At 37.1% G+C, this 27,754-nt stretch overlaps 1 protein-coding gene across 1 annotated transcript in view; it reads left to right on the forward strand.

Annotated features, from left to right (window-relative positions):
* The window catches only part of Oxct1 (3-oxoacid CoA-transferase 1), a 124,557-nt gene that overhangs the window by 38,875 nt on the left and 57,928 nt on the right, over positions 1–27,754 (forward strand). Inside the window, exons 8-10 of the mRNA XM_090331997.1 lie at positions 23,512–23,619; positions 25,177–25,291; positions 26,242–26,336. Coding sequence (XP_090188123.1) covers positions 23,512–23,619; positions 25,177–25,291; positions 26,242–26,336 — 318 coding nt within the window. The remainder of the gene's footprint in view (positions 1–23,511; positions 23,620–25,176; positions 25,292–26,241; positions 26,337–27,754) is intronic.

Below are 27,754 nucleotides of genomic sequence, written 5' to 3' on the forward strand. Positions count from 1 at the left end.
TGAATACAGGTCTTTTTTTTTTTTGTTTTTTCTTTTGCAAGTCCTAGGCTCGAGCTCAGGGTTTGAGCCTTGGGTTTTACCTCAAGGCTAGAGCTCTACAGCTTGAGTCACAGCACCACTTCCAGCATTTTTCTATGTATGTGGTACTGAGGAATCAAACCCGGGCCTTTGTGCATGTTAGGCAAGCACTTTACCACTAAGCCAAACTCCCGGCCCCAGATCTCAGTTCTTTATGGGTCACAAATATATTTTCAGAGTGTAATGTTTTAGCTGATCCTTGTTTTTTATTCTTTTTGCCAGTCCTGGGCCTTGAACTCAGGGCCTGAGCACTGTCCTTGGGCTTTCTCAAGGCTAGAGCTCTACCACTGGAGCCACAGTCCCACTTCTGGCGTTTTTCTATGTATATGGTAACCAAGGAATTGAACCTGGGTCTTTGTGCGTGCTAGGCAAGCACTCTAACACGAGGTCAAATTCCGGTCCCCCCTTGTTTCTTATTCTTAATGTAGCTTTATTCTGTGCCTCAGAAATATCACCACAGGCTTCCGCATACTTCTGCCATAGGGGTCTGGGCTCCATGTTAGACCTTCACAGTATCAGTTCCAGCTATTATCTCTGTTTCTTCTGTAGTTTCTTGTGGATCTATGTCACTTCAGCTTTTTTTTTTCTGTTTCTCCTCTAATTCTGTATTTGAATAGTTTCCATTAAAATAACACAGAAAATATAACTCAGAATGGAGCATAGACCTAAATGATAAAATTTCTATGAAGTGACACAGGAGAAAAATCTAGGTGACCTTGATTTTTTGTGATGCTTGTTCTAGATAAAAGTGTGATGGCGAAAGAAGGAAAGATAAAAGATAAGTTCCATTGTTTAACTATTTAGAAAACATGTATTTGAGTTAAAAAACTGATATTTGATATATGATAAGAACTTTTAAAACTTGACAATAGGAAAAATAATTATAAAACAGACAAAAGATTTGGATAGGAGGGAAAGTGGGAAAAATGGGAAAGGGGTAACAATGTTCAAGAAGTAAGGTTTTGGGGCCAGGAGTTTGGCCTAGTGGTAGAGTGCTTGCCTAGCATGCACGAAGACCTGGGTTCGATTCCTCGGTACCCCACATACATAGCAAAAAGCTGGAAGTGGTGCTGAGGCTCAAGTGGTAGAGTGCTGGCCTTGAGAAAGTCCAAGGACAGTGCTTAAGCCCTGAGCCCAAGCCCAGGACTGGCAAAAAAAAAAAAGTAAGATATTCAATACCTTGCGAATGTAACTGTAACCCCTCTATATATCACCTTGATAATAAAGTTTAAATTAAAAAAATTTGGATAGATAACTTGCTAGAGGAAATGCACAAAAGAAAATATGCGTATGAGAAAGTGCTTCACATTATATATCATAAGGGAACTATAAATGAAAATGAGATGCCACTGTCTACCTGTTAGAGCTACTACTGTTCAGAACAGAGGCACCACCAAATGTTGTGAGAATGAGACAACAGGAAATCTTTCACTGTGGTGGGAATGTAGACTTGGTCAGTTTCTTCTGATGCCAAGGCAACCCTGAGCTACTCTGCTGTAAAGATCCTGAACTATCCAGTGCTTATTTCCATGTAGAAGATATGGTAGACTTGTTTATGCTCAGAATCTGACCCTGGTTAAATTTGTTATTTCATTTCTCCAGAACTCTGTACCTACTTTAATAAATAACAAGCTTACATTTTCAGTCACTGAGTAAATGATTATGTATAGATAAAAGAATACTTCCATATGGGAAATGGCAGTGGGCTAGAAATTTATGCCAGCTGTATGTTGAGTCAGGTCCTTGGCTTACCAAAAACCACACATTCCCACCTCTGGAGCTTCTTGGGAATGTAGTAAGAATGTATGACTGTTATATCCCCACAAGGATTTGCTTGCATAAGGCCTGAAGCTTGTCTTAAACCATGTCATTGATTAATGGATGAGACGGGATGGATGTGAAAGAAGTTGTAAACAGAACAGCAATTTTTCAGTTTAAAGATAAAGGTAGTACATAAGGTCATCTAGGATGAGATTAAATGAAATGAAATCTAGGATATGGAAACAAGAGCTTTATCTTGTGTGAATGTTCTTAATGTACTATGTTATTTCTCTTCACTTTTTTATCCCTTATGGTTTATCACATATTGTTACTGTATCTGATTACTGTATTGGTTACCTGGTATATTCTATGTATATTTATTTGTTTATTTGAAATAGGGGAGAGAAGGGGGAAAAATAAGATGATTTAGAGGGAGGAACGGAGACAAAACCATGAGAAGGGGTATCAATGTGAGAGAAGTAATGCACCCACTGCCTGACGAATGTAACTGTAACCCCTCTATACATTATCCTGACAATAAAACAAAAGAAAAGATCAAGGTAGTCAATGATGTGTAGGGTTCTGATGATTATGGTGGGCTGTGATTTTGTGGCATTAATGCCACAGTGCTTTCTCTGTTTCTTAGTGCTTTGTTGTAGATATTTATAGATACATTTATTTATAGAAGGAGGGATGGGCCTTGGGCATTTTATCCTTTTCCTGTGCATCATAGTTCTTAGGAATTTGGAATAGATGAATTGCAATGGGTGTAGAGAAACTTTCTGCACGAAACCAAAAGACCTATGAGAAAAAAAAAAAAAGAAACGGGCAATGCCTTGGATTAATTTTATTAATTCCTGTTTGTTCACACATGTCTCATTTTTAAAAAAGTAAAATGAGAACTGCATTTATATATATTTTTCAGTACATAAAACATGGGTATAATTCTTATGTCACTAAATATTTGCCAAAGAAGACTATCTTATTGTTATATCAACAATTCTATTATTTGGACTTTAATTTTTTTATCTTCCATTAGCATTCATGATGCTTTAGTGAATATTTGTGCTTTTTCTGTATGCATGTCTGATTATCTGTTTTGATCCAGTCTTTAAAGGTGGTTTTCTGATGTGTATGTGTATTAACATTTTAAGGAGTTTGGGTAAATACTGATAAATTGTTCTTCTTGGATGTTAACACCTCATATGAAAGTATATTTTTGCATCATTATTGACAATATGAATATTATACTTTAAACATTTTTTTACTTTAAACATTTTTGATAATTAGGAAATTGAAAAATGCTGTCCTATACTTTTAATTTCTATAACTTTATACTGGCAAGGGAAGTTGATTATTTGATTATGTATTTATTGGAAGTTTCTATCTCTTCATGATTTTTATGTGTTATATACTTTTTGTTGTTTTTGAGCCTCTATTTAGATAAAGGAGTGTTTAGGAGGGACTAAGATAAGGTGCAAGGCTGTAGTTGACACGTTAAAGCCAGCCAGTGAAGGTTCAAACCCTGCTTCCTGGAGACTCCTGGAGGCTTCACCCAAGAGAGGAACAAGTACATGGCCAGTTTCAGCACTCAGGAAGAGCACAGCAGTCACCCATAATAGTCGTGGATGAAAGTAAGGATGGAGAAGGCTTTCAGTGAGATAGTAACTGTGGCGGGCAGAGGCACCCCCAAAGTCTGGTCTGCAAATAAGGTGCTGGTTTTATGTGCACTGTCTTGAGACAGCTCTCACTTTCCTGCACAGTTTCCTACAATTCATGATTGATTTCCTACACTATGGCCTTGTTGCAAAGTAGGACATAGATTCTGTTCACAGAGAGAAAAGAAGAAAGGACTGGAGGGCATTTGAAACATGACATAATGGCGTTGGAATCTATCTGTAATATCCTTCCCTGAGTTCATTAAATACTCGAGAACAGTGTGACTGACGGAAAGGAAGACAATGAGGTGTTAAAAAAATCTTATTGCAAAAAATGACCAAAAGAATCCATTTTCTAATTTTGCCTTCTCCTTCCGTTTACTCACAACTTCCATCTTACTCATCAGTTCATTCTGTTTCTGTTAAGAATTTAGCTTGTGACTTTAAAGTCACTCCTATTAAAAAGAATAGTGGCTTTCCTTACTCCTTCTAGAGACCTTGTCAAGAAATGTTACTTTTTCCCCCCACTTCAAATGTAGAGCTAGTCTACAAATACAGAAGTGATAATTAGGGCTTAGGTAAGATTGTTTCATTTTTACAAATTAGCTGCTATTTTTCTAAAGGAGTTAATCTGCAAATTTTTTTTTCTGCTTCAAGAATATCACTAGAAGAAGGCAGTTTAAAGGCTCAAAACAAAATGAACTGAAAACTGTTGAATAATAGGGAGAAATGGTAGGAGAAAGTGAGAGGAGGCAAGGTAAGCAGTGGGACAAAAACATTGTGTAGCCATGTGTGAAATACCACAGTGAAAAACCTTTGAACAATTTGTATACACTAAAGGTGAATGAGTGACAGGAATGTGCAAAAACATTGTGTAGCCATGTGTGAAATACCACAGTGAAAAACCTTTGAACAATTAGTATGCACTAAAGGTGAATGAGTGACAGGAATGTGAAAACAGGTCATGGAGGAAGACCTAGAGGGAGATGAGGGTGAGTGTAAACAAAGAGAGCGAATATGATCAAAATACATGAGTGAAAAGGGAAAAGGGAAGCTTGCTGAGATTGGCCTGGGAAGAAGTAGGATGAGGGAGAGGAGACAATGAAGAGTTACAGAGTGAATCTGATCATGATATACTTCTATGTATGTATACATAGACATGTCAGCCTGAAGTCCTCCTGTAAAACTAACTAATGCTACAAAATATGTGGCAAAAAAATAACGGCATGGCTTACATAAATTTTTTTCTTTTGGTGGGTCATGGGGCTTGAATTCTGGGCCTGGGCACTGTCCCTGAGCGCTTCAGCTCAAGGCTACCACCCTACCTCTTGAGCAACAGCACCACTTTCCATTTTCTAATAGTTAAATGGAGATCAGGGTCTCACGTTCTTTAGCGCGGGGCTGGCTTTGAACCCCAATCCTCAGATCTCAGTCTTCTAAGTAGCCAGGATTACAGGCGTTAGCCTCTGCGCCCGGCTTAACTTACATAAATTCTTTAAGCAAGAAATGTGTACAAGGAAGTGTTGAACTTTTTCACTGTTCCTTCTTTATTATTGGCTATATTTTCTTCCACGTACATTTCTGTATTTGTCATGATCGTAATCAAAGCAACTTGCATCAGATATAAGATATATTTAAATAGTTCAGTGGCCTTTTACTAGACCTGTAGAAAATCCAGATCCACAGCCAAAATTAATGTAAGTGAGAGAATATGCCAAGTGCCGGCAGCTCACGCCTGTAATTCTAGTCTGAGATTGAGAGGCCAGCCCACCAGGGAAAATCTGTGTGAATCAGTCTCCACGTAACTTACTGAGCAAGCCAGCCAGGTAAGTGTAAGGACCTGAATTCAAATCCTAGTAATCAAACAATAACAACAACAAATAAAAAGTTAGAGAAGGTAATTGTCAAAGTGTTAAAAAAAATCCTTCCTGGAGAGAAGCTGCAATTATCAAAAGAATAAAAAATTAAAAAGAAAACCTGCCCTAGCAGCTTTAGCTAAGTTGAACTCTCTTGTGAGTTTTTTGAAGTATGAAGGAAATCTTACTTGTTTTGATCAAGTGAGCTGTTACTAGTTCCTATTAGCAATTAGGACCTAACAACAGCTTCCTTATTCTAAAATAATTGAAAATATTGAATGACTTTCCTGATGATACCACTCTAATGCACCCCCAAACCTTTCCTACCCTGTGCAGATAAATCTCATTCTTTCTGGACTCCCGGCCTTTGCTCTTGTTAGCCCTGCTGCTCTCCTTCTTCCTCTCCTTCTTCTCCCTTTCCTCCTCCTTCTTTTCCTCCTTTTTCTTCTCTTTCTCCTCCGTCTTCTCCTTCCTCTTCTTCCTCTCCTCCTCCTTCTCCTCCTCCTGTTCCTCCTCCTCTTCCCTTTCTCCTCCTTCTTTCCTCCTTCTTTCTTCCTCCTCCTCCTCCTCCTCCTCTTCTTCCTCCTCCTCCTCCTCCTCTCCCCCTCCTCCTCCTCCTCCTCCTTCTTCTTCTTCTTGCTCCTCTTCCTCTTCCTCTTCCTCTTCCTTTTCCTCTTTCACCTATCTCTGCATTCCCAGCTGGAGGCACAATGCCTAGCACATAATAGATGTTCTTTATATTATGTTTGAATAGCTAAGCCATCAGTTTTACAATACAGATACCACTTAGGAAGTTTAACAATGTTCTGCCAATTCTCCTTGATTGGCATCATTATCCTTCCTGTATAAGAAAGCAAAAATACATTTTTTTCCCCCACACTCAGTGCTTCTTTCTGATGGCTTTCTATTTGAGCACTTTGTCAGGTCCTGCACAGAGAGACTTGATAATGTGTAATTCTCTTCCTTATTACTGCGCCTACCTCTGATTACTCTGAAATCAGGTTATCTCAAGGTGTGTCTTTTAATGCTGTCTAGAAGAGACAGCATGTTTCATTAGGTAGGCTTTTATTTCTTCATTAAAGTAGAACACGCCATATGGTAGTTAAGCAAATATACAATGGCCTATAAATTAGGTGACAAACTGGCCTTGTGAGTGCAATAACCTTGTTATTCAGGATAGAATTGGCATAACAAGTCTACAAGTGCAGAGGATATGGAAGATAAACTGAAGGACATGGAATTACATTTAAGAGGGTTCTCTAGAAGGGTCCAAGAACCGAATACTTAGATACTGTTCAATACTGTGTGTTGGGAACATGTTATATGGACTATATGAGAAGAATGTAGCCTTATATAGCATTCAAGGGCTGAACAGAATCCTAGGCAACATTTACAGTCCAACTTTACACTTACAAATCAAATGATCATGAATGTTTCACACAGGTTCACAGATTTAGCTGATAGGTCAGAAAACAGAACTTATATCTCTGACTCCATATCTAGTATTCTACGTCAGTTACTACTGCCTGCCTGCCTGCCTGCCTGCCTGCCTGCCCCCCCTCCCTCTCTCCCTCCCTCCCCCCCACCCTCTCTCTTTCTTTCTGCCTTTCTCCCTTTCTGTATTGCCACTGGGGCTTGAACTTAGGTCCTCAAACTCTTGTTCGGCCTTTTTTGCTCAAGGTTGGTGCTCTACCACCTGACCAATACCTCTATTTCCCCCTTTTTCTGGCCCATTAGAGATAAGTCTCAAGTTTCATGAACTTTTCTTCCCAAGGGTGGCTTTGAACCACAATCTTCAGATCTCAGCCTTCTGAGTAGCTAGGATTACAGGTGTGATTTATCAGCACTCAGCTCTTGTCTTATTTTTCAATTATAAAGATCAACAAAATATATAACATTGGCATCACATGAACAAAATACTCTCTTACAAATATTGGCTCCAATTAATTATCGTTCTTCACCAATTTATATGCCCGCTTATTTTTGAATGGGAAAATTCTGTCTTCAGGGTCAGGGTGAATATATATGTTATATATTTTGCCAGTCTTGGTGCTTGAAGTCAGGGCCTAGGTACTTTCCTTGAGCTTTACTCAAGGCACCTCTTGAGCCACAGCGCCACTTGTGGCTTTTTCTGTGTATATCGTGCCCAGTAATTGAACCCAGGGCATCATGCATGCTAGGCAGGCACTCTCTCATAAGGCCACACTCCCAGCTCCAGAGTGTATCTTCTAATTGTCATGTCCAATTTGAAATATAGTGTGTTTCAGAGATGGGGTATCTATATGCAAAGGAGACATTTAGTTAAGATTGGCCTTGCTTTCTTAGTGATGTTCTCCATGTTTAACTTGGAAAAAAACTGGAACCAAGTGTTTCTAGCCATAGGATTGCTTGTGTGGTTCTACTGTTTATATTTTTGCTAAAATAACATTGGAGAATGTGATGATATATTTAAACTCAACCAGGAATTAAATATCTCCAGTTGAAAACTGACCTACAGAGAGAGCAAAGAGGACATTTAATTTTGAACTTTATTTTTTCATCTTATATCTACTGCCTACTAAATCAAGAAAAATGTAAACAAGTGTGACATTTTAATTTTCTTATGAAATAAAGAGGACTGCACTTTGCTTACTGCTCCACAGAAATGAAAACATGGAGAACATATATAAGATGAAATGAATAAAGAAAGCCTTAGTTTACTGCACATACTAAATAATTTTAAATTTAGCATTTTCTGAGTCATTCACAGGCTGAATTCAAGTCACAGTCTTTGTTAGATTTAGCATCCATTAACTGTGTTCTGAAAATGTGAGCATTTAACCCAATTCAACTGTGTGTTTTATGTGTTAAATATTGTGCTCTTGCAATATTAAAAAACTTCAAGAATGATTAGCAACCCCAAATGGGAAGAAACAGTTTTACAGAATAACCTTTTAAAATTTTATTTGGAACACTAATAGTCAGTCTTTTTGTGTGGCTGTAAAACTCAACCCAATTTTCTTCTTCCTGTTTCTTCATTAAAAAATGTTTCTAGTTTAATTCTATTAATTAGATCATGCCTCCCTATTTGTCTTGGGGTAGGTGATAATGGTGTCAATTTATTCTTATTATTTTAGATAAAGCTTGTGCTTTGAATGAACACATTAGGAATGTTTCAGTTCCTTTCAGATATATTTTAATTATTTCTCTGGATTAGCTGTGTAGTCCTAATGAAATTTCCTTTTAGAAAAAGATATGATAAATAAAATTTTTATATTAAGAGTATTGCCTGAATCCCGACATTTCCCCCCCCCACACACAAAGCAGTAAACATTGTATTAATCGCTTGTTTTGGATTTATATTATTCTTCCATTTGATGAGCACATAGTTTAATTGTTAGCCACTTTGAAAAGCATGCCGTTTAATTTTTGCATGTTTTGTTCCAGAAGAGATATAAAGTAGTTTCTAATATTTAGAAAATGTTCAATAAGGCCTGGAGTTTGGCCTAGTGATAGAGTGCTTGCCTAGATATTGTGCAACATCTATTTACCATAGCGAAGATATGGAACCAACCCAGATGTCCCTCAGTAGATGATTGGATCAACAAGATGTGGTATTTATACAAAATGGAATTCTATGCTGCCATCAGAAAGAATGATATCGCCCCATTTGGAAGGAAATGGAAAGACTTGGAAAAAATCGTATTAAGTGAAGTAAGCCAGACCCAAAGGAACATAGGCTCAATGGTTTCCCTCATTTGTAATAATTAGTACACATCTACGACTCTCCTAGCAGAGGATTACAATAGCACAAAACCTAGATACATAAGGTCATATAGGATGAGACTAAATGAAATGATCTCCAGGATATGGAAACAAGAGCTTTGCCTTATGTGATTGTTGTCCTTTTTTATATATATAAAAATTGTAATTAATAGAAGGGTTACAGTTACATCCGCCAGATAGAAGGTGAATTACTTCACACACATTGATACCCTTTCTCATGTTTATGTCCCCACTTCCTTCCCCTAACCCCCTCCCCTCATCTTGTTTTTCCCCCTTTCCTTTCCTATTTCAAATAAATAAACATATATACAATACATTAAGAACAATAATCACACATTGTATGGCTCTTGTTTCTATATTCTGGAGGTCCTTTCATTTAGCTTTATCCTATATGGCCTTACATATTTAGGCTTTGCGCTGTTGTAATCCTCTTCTAGGAGAGTTCAAGGTTTGTACTAATAATTACAAATGAGGGAAACTGTTGAGCCTATGTTCCTTTGGGTCTGGCTTACTTCACATAATATGAGTTTTTCCAAGTCTTTCCATTTCCTTACAAATGGGGCGATGTTCTTTCTGATGGCAGCACAGAATTACTTTGTGTATAAATACCACTTGTTGATCCAATCATCTACTGAGGGGCATCTGGGTTGGTTCCGGATCTTTGCTATGGTAAATAGTGCTGCAATGAACATCATTGTGCTAGTGGGTTTAGCATGTCCTTGTTTCTGGCCAATTGGGTAAATGCCAAGTAGTGGAATTGCTGGGTCATATGATTGTTGTTCTTAGTGTACTATGTTATTTCTCTTCTGTTTTGTTGCCCTTTGGTTAATCTCATATTGTTACTGCATCTGACTTTGTTACCTGGTATATTGTATATATGATTATTTGATACAGGAAAGGGAATGGGGGAAAACAAGGTGATTGGGAGCGGGTTGGGGGAAGGAAATGGGGACCAAAACATGAGAAGGAGTATCAATGTGTGAGAAGTAATGTACCTACTACTATCTGGTGAATATTACTGTAACCTTTCTATACATTACAAAAAAAGAACCAAAACAGACATCAGAGAAGACATAGAAGACTTGGTAAAATTCCACCATTTCTGACATTGCTATAATCTTGCAGACCACCCAAGCCATAGCTTGTTAGAATTTTCACTTTGTGAAAGATGAAAATCAGTTCCTGCCAATGGACATGGACATTCTTTTAAAAATTATCAATATTATCAGCAATAAATCTGAAATGAAAATTGACAGGACAGCTTTGGCCCTAAAAATCAATCTCCAGTTCCAAAATAATAAATAGAATAGAACAGAGTAGAAAATGAAAAGAAAAACCAAGAGAATAAATTAGCACTATAAGTTTAAGAATAAAATAAAAGAAAAAGAAAAAAAGATAAAGCCAAAAAAAAAAAAAAGAAAATGTGCAACATAGCACCAATTCACAGTGGAATTATAGGAGAAGGAAATGTGGTGGTGTGTTGTGCAATGGAACTGGGATTAGAGTAGAAAATGATATCGTAGTAACAAATGTGAGTGAGCCATGAGTTGTGCAATCAAAATTAAAGTACTTACTCATATAGCTAGTAGTATCTATAATTTTACAAGGAAACTTCATGATCAGGTGAAGAAACACAACTATTCTTGTGTACCACAAATCAGAATTTTCTCAGGTACCTTGCTTTCGTTGCAAGGAAAGAAATAATCAGACAAACAAAATGACTCTTTATAAATGTATTATGAAAGTATTGGTTCACTCTGGGATTTTATTGTTGTTGGAGCATCTAAAAGAGTAGTTGGACTCTGTGAATGATTTTTTTATTATATATATGTATATTTCACTACTCAGGATTGAACCTGAAGGTGCTTCTGTAACAGACACAGGAATATATCTGTTTAGAATTGCCAGTAGTGCCACACCCTTTGCCCTTTATCTTCGTGTAAACCATGTTAAAGATTGTGAGTTGGGCAGGATCAAAAACATGAAACCTTTAAAGAATGAATTTTTCTTCAAGTCTGAGGGCTAAACTGGGGCCAAGAGAGTAAGAAGATTAAGATCACGGGCTGATAACAATTGCTTAAATCTTATGAAGGATTTTTATAGGTAAAGAATGAATATTTTATGTATATATGAGTAACCTTTGTAGATTTTTAGTAGATTCCTAAAGAAATACATGCTTTGGTCTGGGAGGATGGAAACGGGATGAATACTAATCGATGTAGGAATTCTGTTGGCATGGGGCTGACAAGTGAGACAGTGATCATAGGCACACAGGTCTGTGACTATACTAAAACCAGTGACTGCATCTACGAAATGGCCCAGTTGAATAGGATGTGAATTATATCTTAGTAATGCTGTTTAAGAGAAGAACTTGAAGGGTTGGGGCTGTAGATTAGTATTAGAGCATTTGTTTAGTATAAGTAGAATTTGAAACTTCAGTTACTCCATAGCTTGGAAATAGAGACAGAGGTGTGGTTCACATGGGAGATAATTGCCTGGCAAGCACCACACCCTGAGTTCAAATCTCAGGCGCCTCCCCAACTCGACACAACTTGAAAATGAAAATATCTAACTATGCTGGGCAATAGTGGCTCATAGCATAGTGTAATCATAGCTACTCTGGAGGCTGAGATCTGAGGACCTGAGGTTTGAAGCCAGCGAGACAAGAAAGTCTGCTTTCTGTACCAATAGCTTTTCATATTCTGGATACTTTATAGGAATAGTTTTATATTATGATTGGTTACCAGGCTTCTTTCCCTTCGCACAAAGCTTTCATGCTTTTGTCCCAGTTGTGGCACACAGAGCTACCGCTATTCTTTTTTATGTTACTGAATAAAAATTTATTGGATATCCAACATTAAATCATTTTCCAGCCATTACATACTTAGTCCATTCCTACTTTTTGAAATAGTGCTTCTACAAAAAAAGAAGAAATACATATTCCTCTTGTAGTTAAAAAACAGGAAAAGAAAAAACCACCAGAGATTTCCTTTAAAGCTTCTGTTGTATCATTAATTGTTCTTGGAATTATTTCCTACGATCTTTGCTTCAGATCAGGCATCTTATCTATTTCTTCCTTGCTCAGCCTAATAGGAGCTTAGTTTATAGATGTTGTTGCTTTAAAGTAAATTCATTTGTTATATATCTACAAAACTCATATGAAAGGAACTTGTTCAGATGCTTTGTGAAATATATATTGTGTGTTTTTTTCCCCTCGTATGTCCATGAGCTAGTTGACTGATCATAACTTAAGGAAGTTCCTTTGGTAGGGCTTGATTGAGAGGGAATATTTTACTAGTATCCAATAAGTTTTTTCATTATTTTCATACATACCATCTATGTAATAATCCTGTTAATGTGTTAATGCTGTGGTGTGCTGACACTCATTCTGAAAAGGAGTATATTTGCCATCTCTGTCTACTGATACTGTTGCCATTTTTCACATCACAATAATTATTTTAAAATTTTTTTCATATATTTTTATTATAATTAATAGAAGGGTTACATTATGTTCACCAGATAGAAGGTGCATTACTTCACAAACATTGATACCCTTTCTCATGCCTTGGTCCCCATTTCCCTCCCCCTCCCCCTACCACTCATCTTTTTTTCCCTCCTTCCCTATCCTATTTCAAATAACCAAATACACATATATAAAATCTATCAGATAACAAGGTGAAATACTATAAAAATATGAGATAACCAAGGCACAGCAAAAGACATGAGCGATAACATAATACAATAAGGACAACAATCACTCATTATATGGCTTTTGTTTCTATATTGTGGAGGGCCTTTCATTTAGTGTCATACTATATGGCCTTATGTACCTAGGGTTTGTTCTATTGTAAATCTCTGCTAGGAGAGCCCAAGGTTTTTACTGATTATGACAAATGAGGGAAACCATTGAGCCTATGTTCCTTTGAGTCTGGCTTACTTCACTTAATATGATTTTTTCTAAGTCTTTCCATTTCCTTACAAATGGGGCGATGTCGTTCTTTCTGACAGCAGCATAGAATTCCATTGTGTATGAATACCACAACTTGTTGATCCACTCATCAACTGAGGGACATCTGGGTTGGTTCCACGTCTTTGCTATGGTAAATAGTGCTGCAATGAACATCATTGTGCTAGTGGATTTAGTATGCCCTTGTTTCTGGACGGTTGGGTAAATGCCAAGTAGTGGAATTGCAGGGTCATAGGGAAGCTCTATGTTTAGTCTTTTGAGGAACTGCCATACTGCTTTCCATAGTGGTTGAATGAGAGTTTGCACTCCCACCAACAGTGTAGTAGTGATCCCTCCTGGCCACATCCCCTCCAGTATCTGTTGTTATTAGATTTCTTGATCCTGGCCATTCTAACTAGAGATATCACAATAATTCTATAATGTGATCTTTAGGCTTTTTTTTTCTTTCTGGAGGTTAATTGGAGATATGAGTCTCTTAGACTTTCCTACCTGTGATGGCTTCAAACCATGATTTGCAGATCTCAGCCTCCTGAGGAGCAATGCCTGGCTTTAGTGATGATCATTCCTTGTGAATTTTCCAACTTCAACAACAAAAGTGTACCAGCAGCTACCCTCCCTTTTATCTCTTAAAAAATCATTTTGGGTAAACCTCAGCTTATTCCAATTTTATACTTTTAGATATTCCTCTTAAGATTTCAGGTGACCTCCCTGAATCCTAGGAATTGTACAAGCCATTTTGAAAATACAAGGAGGCACATAGCTATCAGTGATTATATATATGTATATATGATTATATGTATGTATGCATGTGTGTATATTTTCTATATGATTCTGTTTTTCATCAAGATAACCTGTGTTTACACTGTCAGAATGGGAGTTTTGAGATCCTTATGTCTTTCCTAAGCCCATTTTTTTTTCTTTCATTTCAGTTTCTGACCGCTTAATCCTATTTCTCTCTTGTCCAACTTTTCTGAAGGCAGGACAAGGTGCTTTTCAAGCACCAGGATATATTTTTTGTCTGCTCAGAACTTACTTCCTGCTTTATTACAAATTCCAATATAGCATGGCCATTTTTTTCCTCAAGATTTCCATCCCGACTTTCCCAAGCAGTTTATCTGTATTCTGCAACTTATTAGAACTTAGCAGACTATGAACAGAAGGTAACTATTAATTCTCTCACCTGATGTCACAATCTTATTTTTTGAGTGAATTTTCTTAATTCTATGAAAAATGTATGTCTTTGGTTGGGTGTGAACAGTCTGGTTTTATGACCACTAACAAGATATTCTTTTGCTTTGTAAAATCACATTAAATATTGTATTTTTTAAATTGTATTTTGTTGGGGTAATGCATAGAGGGGTTGCAGTTAGTTACATTTGTCAGGAAGTGGATGCATTACTTTTTTTTTTTTGCCAGTCCTGCACTTGAACTAAGGGCCTGAGCACTGTTCTTGGACTTTTTCAAGGCCAAAGCTCTATCACTTGAACATCAGCACCACTTCCAGCTTTTTTCTATGTATGTGATACTGAGGAATTGAACTCGGGTCTTTGCGCATGCTAGGCAAGCACTCTACCACTAGACTAAACTCCTGGCCCATATTTCTTGAACACTGATACCCCTTCTCATGTTTTTGTCCCCTCTCCCCCTTATTCCCAGTTATCTTGTTTTTCCCTTCTCTATTTCAAATAAACAAATAAATATATATACAATATATCATGTAACAAAGTCAGATACAGTAACCACATGGGATTAATTTCATCCCTAGGTATGTGGTTTCCCAAACATGAGATTTTCTTTTCTTTCCTTTCTTTCTTTTTTTAATTGTTGGGATAATGCAGAGAGTTACATTAGTCAGGTAGTGGATGCATTACTTCTCACACATTGATACCCTTTCTCATGTTTTTGTCCCCTTTTCCCTCCCTCACCCTCTTCCAATCATCTGGTCTTCTCTCTTCCCTTCCCTATTTCAAATAAACAAATAAACATATATACAATATGCCAGGTAACAAAGTCAGATACAGTAACAATATGAGATTAATTTCATCTCTAGGTCTGATTTCCCAAGCATGAGGAGAATTTCTTCACAGAGCATTTTTGTTTTTATTGTCAGTTTATTTTCACTGGGCATTTTAGAAGTTTTGTTGGTATGACACCCAATCTGCCATGTTTTAGTAATAGCCTCAAAATCATATTCACTTCTGTTTTTAGGTCCTGAAAATATAATTATACATAAACCCTAGAATAATATGTATGACATGGATAGCTATTTTTGTTGCTGTTGTTTTGGTTGTGGAGCTTGAACTCTGGATCTGAGTGTTCTGACCTTCAGCTCAAGGCTAGCCCTCTGCCACTTTGAGCCACAGAGCCACTTCAGTTTTCTGGTGGTTAATTGGAGCTAGGTGTCTTAGGGACTTTTGTGCCCAGGCTGGCTTTGAACGGTGATCCTCAGATCTAAGCTTCCTGAGTAGTTAGGATTATAGGTATAAGCCACAGCACCTGGTTTAGCTATGTGTTTTACAGATTCACTAATAGCCACTCACTTTTGCAGTCTTTAGGCATTTCACTATAGATATCTGAATGCATAGATGTTTTTTCCCCTGGCCCTTTAAGATCTTATTTTGTTTGGTTTGTCTTTTCTTGTACTAGTCATATCATATCTTATCATGAAACCTAAGAAGATAGTCCTGGTTCCTTTTTGGATATTTTCCTCGGGAGTTTTGAGAATGATGTTCTTCATGCTGACCTCTCCTTTTCTCCTTCCGCATATCCTCTTCCTTTTACTCTTTGGGTGAAATTGGCTTCAGAGCAACTCTGCCTTGAACTGTAGATTGTGATTGCTCATTGCCTCCTTCTTCTATTTTTCTAGTCTTCCACTGATTGTCCTTTTTTTTTTTTCTTCTATTTTGGGTTGCTTAGTATTTCTTATGATTCTACTTTATTGCTTGCTGTTGTCTGCTTTTTTATTTCTTGGCAAAGGGAAAAAATGTGTCTCCTAAACTTTTTTTGAAAGTTAAAATGACTCAGGAAAGAAAAAAAATATATAGATGTGAATCTCCCCCTTCCTCTTCAGAGCCCTCACTTGATGCCGCATGCAGAGTTTTGCAGGTGCTCAGAATTTTTTGACTAACAAGCTTCGGGGGCCAGCCCACTTTTGTGGCTATAACAGATTGAGGTTGTCATTAAAAGAAAATTAAAAAATAGGAATGTTATTGCTTCCCAGCTTCTCTGTTCTCTTACCTGAGATATAAATAATATTTGCTAAGTAAACATAAAAACATTGTCACCAAGAAATGAATACTTTGTTTCTCTGAGCTCCAAAATAAAACTTTTCAAAAATTATAAAGTTAGAGAGGGTGCCAGGCCACTTTTTAAAACAAAGTTCATAATGATTTCATAATGATCCATGTTCTCTAGCTTTCATTTTCCTGCTAATGACTCAAGGAAAGAACTAATCAGAGAAGACTCAACTGTCTGGATTTCTACTTTTACCAGATGATTCTTGAATGGGAAATCTGGGTTTTCTCAGCAATGTTTCTTCCATCTCGACCTTAGCCAATGACACAAACATCTGCTTCTTCTTTTTTTTTTTTAATCTTCTCCTCCAGCTTTAGGAAGCAGATTCGTCCATGTTTGAGGAAGGCTCTAGTGATCCTTTAATTTGTTTTTGGTTCGCAATTTCATTTTACTCATCCATTTTGGATTTCCTTCAGCTGACTAGACTTTTTCCTTCAGCTGACTAGATATTTTAATCACTTTTCTGGCAGTTCTTTCTCAAGACCAGACAAAACTAGCGTCAGCTTCAGTCCCTTCTGTAGCCCACATTAAGATAATTATGAATTCTTGGGTTTTTTGTTTATATATTTTTAACCTTTCCTAGATTGTCTAAAAACATACTTCCTTCTTTTGGTTTGTACATTAGTTCCCCCCACCCCTCTTTTGCTATGTGCTAAACGACTCCAAAGCTTTGATTTTTTTGTATAGATATTGTCACTGATTCTGCTGATGGATGATATTACCTTGAAAAAATGCTGCATCTTCTACAATAGGAAACTCATTTGTATTTAGATGGCAAAGCATGGAACTCATTATCTTTAAATTCATTGTTTTTTTTAAAGATAGATAAACTGTTGTGTTTAATTGAAATTGTTTCTTTCTAGGTTAGAACTTTGGTCCATTTTATTCATTTATTTTTGTACTTTACTGAGTTAAAAAATTCCTAGTATTAAAGGTGTACCTTACAACTCTATTGGATAGGGTATTCTCTCTAATTGCTTGTTGCATCTGTTTCTCTCTCAACTCAAAGTTTCCACGATATTGTAAAAGAAAGCCAGGTTTGTACAAAACCAGGTACTATTCGCTGAAGGGAAGTTCCAAGTTAATTTGGAAAAAAATTTCATTCTTAATCCTCAAACTCTATTAAATTCTTTATTTTTTAAAAGCCAAGACATTTACTCTATTTGTTGTAAAAGTTGTGATATAATTGTCCTTATCTTCTTGATTTGATGCCTTTTGAGGAAGTTTTCTTGGGTAGAACTAAGTAATTCAATGCTTGACTGATTATCATGTACTCTATGTTTCTAGTTTAAAGGAGGTGTGGTGTAATTTTAGCTGTTGAAGATCAAGTCAGGGAGATTACCATAATTCAAGCAAGAAACCACAGGGCTGGCCTTCTGGTGCAAAGTTGGGCATGGAGAGAATTTACATTTTTGTCTTCAAGCATATAGGCAAAACTGGTTTTATACATCATGATTTCATAATGTTGTAACTGATTTTATAATTTAGAACCAGTTTTTTTTTTAGTTTGCTTTTTTAAAAGGCAAACCTCTTTGGTTTATTACATGCTACACTTCCATATTTTCTACTTGGGAAATTACTTGTTATCTATTTCATCTTAGTGAAATATACCATTTATGAGTAGTAGTAAAGGAGCTTGTGGTCTGTGCTTATTAGCACATGCAGGACAAGTGGGTTAGATTCCCAGCATCTCCCCTCCACACTCCTACCTATTTGTAGGATTCCTTTAAAGAGAAACAAATGTAAACTTTGCTATTATCCAGAAATAGTCATTATTAACCACATTATATTTTAGTGTGTTTGATTGTTTGGGTTGTAGGGCTTGAACTCAGAGCCTGGGTGCTGTCCCTGAGCCCCCTGTGCTCAATTAGCACTTTACCAGTTGAGCTACAGCACCACTTCCAGTTTTCAAGTGGTTTAATTGGAGATGCCTCAAGGGGACTTTTCTGTCCAGGCTGGCTTCCACTGTAATCTGGTGATCCTCAGATTTTAGCTTCCTGAATAGCTAGGATTATAGGCATGAGCCACTGGCTCCTGGCATTTCAGTTTTTCCCCTTTTTATCAGTATACAAATAATCTGTTGAAAGGAAATGTTAGTCATCTTGATTTGATCAGTGCCTATCCCATTCCATGTGCATGTGTTGAAATATTACACTTTCATTAGCATGTGTAGTTAAGCCATATGCTTATCAAATAAATAACTAATTACATATGTATTAATACTTATTTACTCAAAATCTTATATTTTTATAATGTTAAATTATGATGTGTTGCTGAGTGCTGATGGCTTATATCTGTAATCCTAGCTACTCAGGAAGTTTAGATCTGAGGATCACAGTTCAAAACCAGCCTGGGCAAGAAAGTCCATGAGACTTTACCCCCCATTAACCTCCAGAAAACCAGAAGTGGCATTGTGGCACAAAGTGATAGAGTGCTAGCCTTAAGTACAAAAGCTCAGGAACTGCACCCAGGCCATGAGTTCAAGCCCTGTGACTACCAACAACAAAAAATGTTATGAGTTGTCATCAAGTATCTTGAGAATATAATACTATTCATCATGTGGGCACATATTTATTTACTTAATTATTATTATTATTTTAATATTTTTATTGTATTTAATAAAAGGGTTACATGATATTTGCCAGATAGAAGGTACATTAATTCACATACATTGATACCCTTCCACATGTCTTGGTCCCCATTACCCTCCCCCCCACCCCTCTTCTTGGTTTTCCCCCCTTCCCTGTCCAATTTCAAGTAACCAAATACAAATGTATCCAATATATCTGATAAGAAAGTGAGATATTGTGACAATATGAGATGAGATAACAAAGGAACAGCAAAAGAGATGAGAGATAACATAGTACCTTAAAGACAGCAATCATTCATTATATGGCTTTTGTTTCAATATCGTAGAGGTCCATTCAATTAGCTTCATACTATATGGCCTTATGTATCAAGTTTTTGCTCTATTGCAAATCTTTGCTATTAGAGCCCAAGGTTTCTACTGGTTATGATGAATGAGGGAAACCATTGAGCCTAGGTTCCTTTGAGTCTGGCTTACTTTGCTTAATATGATTTTTTCTAAGTCTTTCCATTTCCTAACAAATGGGGCGATGTCGTTTTTTTCTGACAGCAGCATAGAATTCCATTGTGTACAAATACCACATCTTGTGGATCCATTCATCAACTGAGGGACATCTAGGTTGGTTCCATGTCTTTGCTATGGTGAATAATGCTGCGATGAACATTGATGTGCTAGTGGATTTAGTATGCCCTAGTTTCTGGATAGTTGGGTAAATGCCACGTAGTGGAATTGCTGGGTCATAGGGAAGCTCTATGTTTAGCCTTTTGAGGCACTGCCACACTGCTTTCCATAGTGGTTGAATGAGTTTGCACACCCAGCAACAGTGTAGTAGTGATCCCTCCTGGCCACATCCTCTCCAGCATCTGTTGTTATTAATTTTCCTGATCCTGGCCATTCTAACTGGAGTGAGGTGGAATCTTAGTGTTGTTTTGATTTGCATTTCTTTTATGACCAGAGATATTGAGCATTTCTTCATGTGTCTATAGGCTATTTTTGTTTCTTCTTCAGAGAAGACTCTCTTTAAAGTCTTTGGCCCATTTTTAATGGGATGGTTGTTACTGTGGAGATTAGTTCTGGAGTGATTCAATTTTTTAAGCTGTTGATATATTTTAGATATGAGGCCTTTGTCCGTTGTTTGGTTGGTGAAGATCTTCTCCCACTCTGTAGGCTTCCTAATTAATTTACTAGCTATGTCCTTTGCCATACAAAAGCTCTGCAGTTTAATGCAGTCCCACTTATCCAGCCTTTCTCTGATTTGTTGTGATTCTTAGTCTTTAATTAAGAAAGTTTCGACCTGTGCCAAGGAGGCCTAGTGTATCTCCTACTCCTTCTTGTAAGGTTTTCAGTGTGTCAGCTTTTACCTCCAGGTCTTTGATCCATTTGGAGTTAGTTCTAGTGCAGGGTGACAAAGAAGGTGACAATCTTGCCAAGGGCTATCTACAAATTCAACGCAATACCCATCAATATCCCAATGTCATTCTTTAAAGAAATAGAAAAGGCAATCCAAAATTTCATATGGAATAGTAAAAGACCTCATATAGCAAAAACACTTCTTAGCAGAAAGAACAGTGTAGGAGGAATTTCAATACCAAACTTTAGGCTCTATTACAGAGCAATAATTATCAAAACAACTTGGTACTGGCACAAGAACAGGCCTGAAGATCAATGGAATAGAACTGAGGACCCAGAAATTAAACCACAGTCCTATGGCCACCTAATCTTTGACAAGGGAGCCAAAAAAATAGAATGTAAGAAAGATAGCCTCTTCAACAAGTTGTGCTGGCAGAACTGGTTAAGCACCTGCAGAAAACTAAAATTATTATTATTTTTTTTACCATTTTCTTATTGTTGACCACTTTGTCTGCAACTCATTATAATGAATGTTGTCATTAATGTTTTCACGAATAGTTTTCAGAGGTCTCTTCAGTAAAATGGATTAATATATAAATGTTTTTAAAAGGCTTGAATTGAAAGACTGTACAGATATGGATGGACCCTAATGTTTGGCAACTTCAGCTCATTGCTTAGATAGTACCAATCCTTAGCTGTTAGTAAGCTGTCCCATCTCCACCTTCTCTTTAGCGAATCCCCACTTCGGATAGAGAATACCAGGAAAGTCTGGAAGAGGAGACACAGTTCAGGGCAGGAAGTATCCTTGCTTCTCTCTGATTCTCACATATATCTATGCACACTCACTCAACATGGGTGTCAACATGGCACGTGGTTACTGACTCTTCCTGGGAATCATTTTTTTCTCTCCCTGTTCTGTCCATATTCTTTTACTGTTCAAGGAAGGTAACCTTTGTCCAGCATGTACGTCTTGGTATTTTAAAATTAATTGGAGTGTTGTACAGTAGCTGAAATACCGCCTATAGTCACTGGTATAGTCGCGCCTTGTAGGAGGAGCTTGGTAAGGGCATGCCTTAGTACCACAGCATAAGGAGGGCTAGTGATGCCACAAGCTTTGGGGTGGTTGTTTTAATATTTTATAGTAAACATTCAACACAGGTGTTTTAGTATTGTATCAGTCAGCTTTCTATCACTGTAATAACATGCCAGAGATATTAGCTTACAAAAATAAAATCTTGCCAGGCGCAGTGGCTCATGCCTGTAATCCTAGCTACTCAGGAGGCTGAGATCTGAGGATCGAGGTTCAAAGCCAGCTCAGGCACAAAAGGACCTGAGACTCTTATCTCCAATAACCTCTAGAAAACAGGAAGGGGGGCTTGGCTTAAGGGTAGGGTGCTAGCCTTGAGCTGAAGAGCTCAGGGACAGGCTCAGTAGCCCCCAGGTTGAGTTCAAGCTCCATGACCCACAAAATAAAAATAAAATAAAATCTTACCCCGAGTGACCTTTAGCAATTCACTTCATGATCAGGCAGACTGATCATGGCCTCTGGGGGAGTGCTAGATGGAAGCGGGGACTGTGTGAGGGTGCAAACTTACTTGTTTCATTCACGCAGGAAAGGATAATACAGGGAAGGAGAGGATGGGGTGCTATGCTCTTCTTTACCCATGTCTAAGGATTAAAAAAGACCTCCCACACCACCCACCTCTCAAAGACTCCACTGGTTCACAATAGTGCCATCCCTGGACCTAGCTAGCATCACAGGGCTTGGGCACACTGAAAATCCAAACGATACAGGGTCTCTAAAGCAGAGCATCTGATTTTTCATCAGAAAAGAATTCTTTCATTATAACAAGGTCGAGATTCATTTTTCTTGATCTTTTTCTGACTTTCTTTTAAAATTACGTTGCTGGAAAATTTTGTTTTTCTGAGTTTCTAAAATAGCAGACTAACTTGGGAGCATTTTACACTGTTATAAAATGTCCCGGGGATGACTAATTCTAATTAAATCCACTATTCCTAATGATTAACATTACCTTCCTGAAAGTTTCATATTAGGATTGATTATATAGCTTTCACATTATTTGTGCCATTACAGTTCTGTCATGATCTTAGGAAGCCAAGGATAGGAATAATTAAAAACTGTTACAAATAGCATTTGGGTCTATATTTGTAAAGCCTTTCAATTGACCAAGCAAATGTGGTTACAGATTTTGTCTTTGATATGATAAATTTCCCATTAATTCTAAGAATCTGTGTTTAAGGCATGTGCCTTCAAGTTTTGCAAAGTTCATCTGCAATTTGTGAAAGTTCAAGCAGATGTGCTGAGAACCATTTGATGAGTTTATGACTGAAGCTTTTTAAGGAAATGACTAAGTTCTGCAGCTTTCTACACTGTATTTTATATCCAAATGTATATTCAAATTTCTCTTTTGTGGGTCTAGAAGATGTGAACTGCAAACAATATTCATGTGTGCACATAGACACATATGATTATTCTTTCATATGTATATTTACTTTGCATATCCAGCCCCAAATGAAAGGATCTCCAGGGTATGGAAACAAGAACTTTATAGTGTGTGATTGTTGTTCTCAATGGACTATATTATTTCTCTTCTCTTTTTTAAAAATATTTTTTATTGTAATCAATAGAAGGGTTACATTATATTCACCAGATAGAAGGTTTATAACTTCACAAACATTGATACCCTTTCTCATGACATGGTCCCCATTTCCCTCTCCCCCTCCTCCCACTTATCTTGATTTCCCCCTTCCCTATCCAATTTCAAATAACCACTTAAGCACACATAAAATATATCAGATAACAAGGTGAAATATTGGTTATCTCATATTGTTACAATATTTCTCTTCTCTTTTGTTGCCCTTTGGTTAATCTCATATTGTTACTGTATCTGACTTTGTTATCTGGCATATTGTATATATGTTTATTTGAAATGGGAAAGGGAAGGGGGAAAACAAGATGATTGGGAGGGGAAAAAGGGAGGGAAATGGGATAAAGACATGAGAAGGGGTATCAATGTGTGAGAAGTAATGCACCTACTATCTGGTGAATATAACTGTAACCCCTCTATACATTTCATAAAAAAACAAATTGTGATACAAAGTAAAAAAAAGAAAATAAATGAAGTTTCTTTTCAGCTTTCATTTATCTAATTTAATTGTTTTCTCTTTGTCTAGGTTGAAGAAATTGTAGATATTGGATCATTTGCTGCAGAAGATATACATGTTCCTAAAATTTATGTGGATCGCCTTATAAAGGGAGAAAAATACGAAAAGCGAATTGAAGTAATTGACTTAGATTCTTTGCCAGTATTTATGGATCTGATTTAGGTGCAGATACATCCAGATAACCAGAAGCAAATTATGCTTTGGGTCTCACTGGAAGCTTCTTTGCTATTGCCTAGGCTCATACCTTTAGGCACATTTCTACAAGGTAGACAAATGACTAGGCCCATAATTCTTTAGGCTGTGTCTGCCAGGCTTCTGTTGGCTAGCTGTCCTAGAGGGTAGAGAAGCATAATCCATTCTTTGCTGTAGTCTTCATGATGATGATGATGATGATGATGATGATGATGATGACGACAATGGTGGTGGTGGTGGTATTGGTAATGTAGTTGTACAGAAAGGTTATAATTCCATAAATTAGGTACAAGTACCATGGCTAGTACCACCCCTTCCTTTTTTCATTCTCTCTCATTTCCCTCCTTCCATTCCTAGCCTCAGTTTACATAGTTCATTTTTTGCATAATGTACAAAAAATATGACTGCATTTGCTCACCCTTTCTCCTTCCCTTCCCTCAAAAACATGTTTCTATTTTTAGTGTTTATTACTCAGAAGTATTTTTTGTTGTTGTTTGTCGTGGGGCTTGAGCTTTGGGCCTAAGTGTTGTCCCTGAGCATTTCAGCTCAAGGCTACTGCCTTACCCCTTGAACCACAGCACCACTTCTGGTTTTCTAGTGGTTAACTGGAGGTAAGAGTCTCAGTTAGTGTCCTGGCTGGCTTTGAGTTTTGATCCTCAGATCTCAGCCTCCTGAGTAGCTAGGATTACAGCTACCATGCCCAGCAGAAGTATATTTCTATCTTGAGATTACTTTGTACTTTTATGGATTGTAGGAAGAATATCACGCACTGTAGGAAGAATAGCATGAGATTGTACAATGATAGGGGACATGGAACACTGGTGATATTTTTAAGCCAGTGAAACTACAAGGAATGACCAGATGGGTATAAAATGAGTCAAGAAATCTTGACAGACATAGAGCCCCTGAGGACATGAGCAGAAAGACATCCTGCTGTCCAAAACTATTGTCAGTGGCTTTAAGATAAAGGAAAGTAGTCTCTGTCAAGGATATTTATTAATGGGAAAAATGTCTGGATTGTTTCGGGCTATTTCTGTGCTATACTTATAGTAAAATTAGTCTAGACTTTGCAGTTGGCATATGCAATAGACCGCAGTAACACCTGGTAAACACACTGACGCCCTTGAATAACATATTTCCCAGGCCTTTTCCTTTTACCTTGTATATGCTCAGTCTCTGAACACCTGAGGAGAATTCAGTTCTAGAAGTGTTACGAGTACTGAAGATAGCAGGGAGCATGACAGTACTAGGTATATTACTCACTTCCAGGAGACAGAGCAGGTGTGTGTTTTTCTTGGAGCAAATCAGAAGAATTATTCCTGCCATCAAATGTCACCCATGTTCTTTTTTTGTTTTGTTTTTAAGACTCTTGATTGCACTTCAGAATTGCTTCCTAGTGATCATGAGAGTTTTTTTCCCCAGAAAACTTTTATATTTGGCAGTGATACAGCCATGAGTAACTTACTTCTGTTTATTTTAAAGCGTTTATCCGTCCGGAAAGAGGGAGACGGACAATCCAGATCTGGCAAACCTGGAGCTGATGTGCGGGAACGTATCATCAGAAGGGCAGCTCTTGAATTTGAGGATGGCATGTATGGTATCCTTTAGCAATCTGAGAGTGGTCAGCGATCGAGCCCTTGCTTTTCCTGTGTTGATCAGCCTGCTAAGCCTTTTGATTATAATCTGTTAACCTTCTTTAGCCAAAACAGCAACTGAATGTTCACAAAATGATTTTCTAGAATGCAGTAGATTTTGTTTCCTTGATAAAATCCTGTGGAATGCACTTTTATATATGATGTTTTGTAAGGGGGGTGATTCAAATCCATAATTAACTCAATCTGCTTTCGATATTTAAAAAAAGGAGTGGACATGATTTATATAATTTATTTTTGGACTTTTTTTCTGTTTTTCATTATTTTTATTTATTTATTTACCAAGTTTATTCTCATTAGACCAATTCCCTCTCAATCATACCTTCCAGCCTAGAATGTACCCGTCACTTTTTTCTATGGTTCTTTAAAGTAATATTGTCATAGCAAAACCAGAGGAATTTATGTACTTGATATTCTCCAATAAGACTTTTTTAAAGTTAAAAATGGTACCTGTTTTTAGGATAGTAATCATCTTTCTCTTCAGTGAGAATTTTGTACAGTGAAAATAACATTTTAACAAGGATCAAAAGATGTTTACTACCACATCATTCACTATATTTCAATACAGATGTAATTTCAATCCACGGTAATAAAAAAGAAAGCTGTTTCATACTTTTATTATAGTGACCTCTTGGCTAGCTTCTGAAGCCACTCTTTTGTTGTCTTTGTAGGAAAACATGTTACTGTTATTGAGAAAACTGTCATTAACAGTCTATTTCCTTTATGGAAAATTACAAAGTAGTTCCCGGAGCATTACTGAACAATATATTTGGTAATTACATCCACAACATCTCCCTTTAATGGAAGCATCTGTTCTGACTTAAATGCGCAGAAAGTTTAATGACATCATCTCTCTACCTTTGCCATTACTTTTCCTTAACATCTTTTCTTCCAGCTAATCTGGGTATAGGAATCCCTCTTTTGGCCAGTAACTTTATCAGCCCAAATATGACTGTTCATCTTCAAAGTGAAAATGGTGTTCTGGGTTTGGTAAGTTTTAGAGTAATTTTAAAATTTTAAACTAATTTAAAGTTTTACTTTACGAACTTTAGCAGGGATTATTTATAGTTTGCCAACTAGTATAATTTATGAGCTTTGTTTTTATCAGCATACCATAGCTATTATTAAAATAAAAGCACAAACTGCACACATGGAAGATTTATATTTTATATGTGAAATATATGGTCTTAGCCTGCCTGTGCTGGCATACAGGCATGTAGTTGGCACTGCTTAATTGAAACAATAAACATGACCATTTTCCGACACATAGGTGCAAAAGATCTGGATACAAGTATATGCCTACGTCCAAGACCTGAGTTTTATTTATCTCAAGTGATTATTCTGAAAAAAAGGAAAAATAAGTCTGTGACTTACCCATAGTTAACATTAAAGAGGCATTTATACAGGCCTACATTTTGGTCATTCCTTTGAAGATATGTAAAAATGGATTGCCTATAGTTCCTCATTCTTTTTTTAAAAATTTTAAATTATATTTTATTGTCAGGGTACTGCATAGAGGGGTTACAGTTACATTCCTCGGGTAGTGGGTACATTACTTCTCAAACAGATACCCCTTCTCATCTTTTTATCCCCCTTTCTCTCCCTCCACCCCTCCCAGTCATCTTGTTTTTCCCCTTCCCCTCCCTCTTTCAGATAAACAAATAAAGCTATATATAATATACTAGGTAACAAAGTCAGATATAGTAACAACATGTGATAAACCCTAAGGGGAAAGAAAGAGAAAAGACATAACTTCACATAGTACATTAAGAACAACAATCACAAAGGTAAACCTCTTGTTTCCATATCCTAGAGTTAGTCTCATCATATCTGGCCATATATACATATCTTTTGAGCTATTATGATCCTCTGCTAGGAGAATCCTAGATGTATGTATAGTTTCTCATTCTTGACTGTTTCTTTTTTTCCTTTTCCTCTGTGTTTTGGTTTAATATTGAAAGGACTTGCTGCATCCTAGTGATTAGCTTTTGCCTTTAGTTGAAAATATACCTCAGGGGCTGGGAGTTTGGCCTAATGGTAGAGTGTTTGCCTATTATGTATGAAGACCCTGGTTTAATTCCTTGGTACCAGGTACACAGAAAAGCTGGAAGTGATGCTGTCGCTCAAGTGATAGAGTATTAGCCTTGAAGAAAGCCCAAGGACAGTGTTCAGGCCCTGAGTTCAAGCCCCAGGACTGGCAAAAAAAAGAAAGAAAAAGAAAATATACCTCAGTAGTAGAGCATGTGTGGCCTAGCATGTTTGAAGCTCTGATTTCCATCCTAGCAGGCATGCATCTATACATGGTTATTCAAACAAATAACACAATTATAACAACAAACTGAAAAGAACTGAGCAAAGGAGTATAAAGATTTCTAGGTTTGCTGTGCAAATTCAGAGGGGGCAGCAAA

The sequence above is a fragment of the Megascapheus bottae genome, chromosome 4, assembly GCF_031878675.1.
Source record: "Megascapheus bottae isolate mThoBot1 chromosome 4, mThoBot2.hap1, whole genome shotgun sequence".
NCBI classification, from domain to species: domain Eukaryota; kingdom Metazoa; phylum Chordata; class Mammalia; order Rodentia; family Geomyidae; genus Megascapheus; species Megascapheus bottae.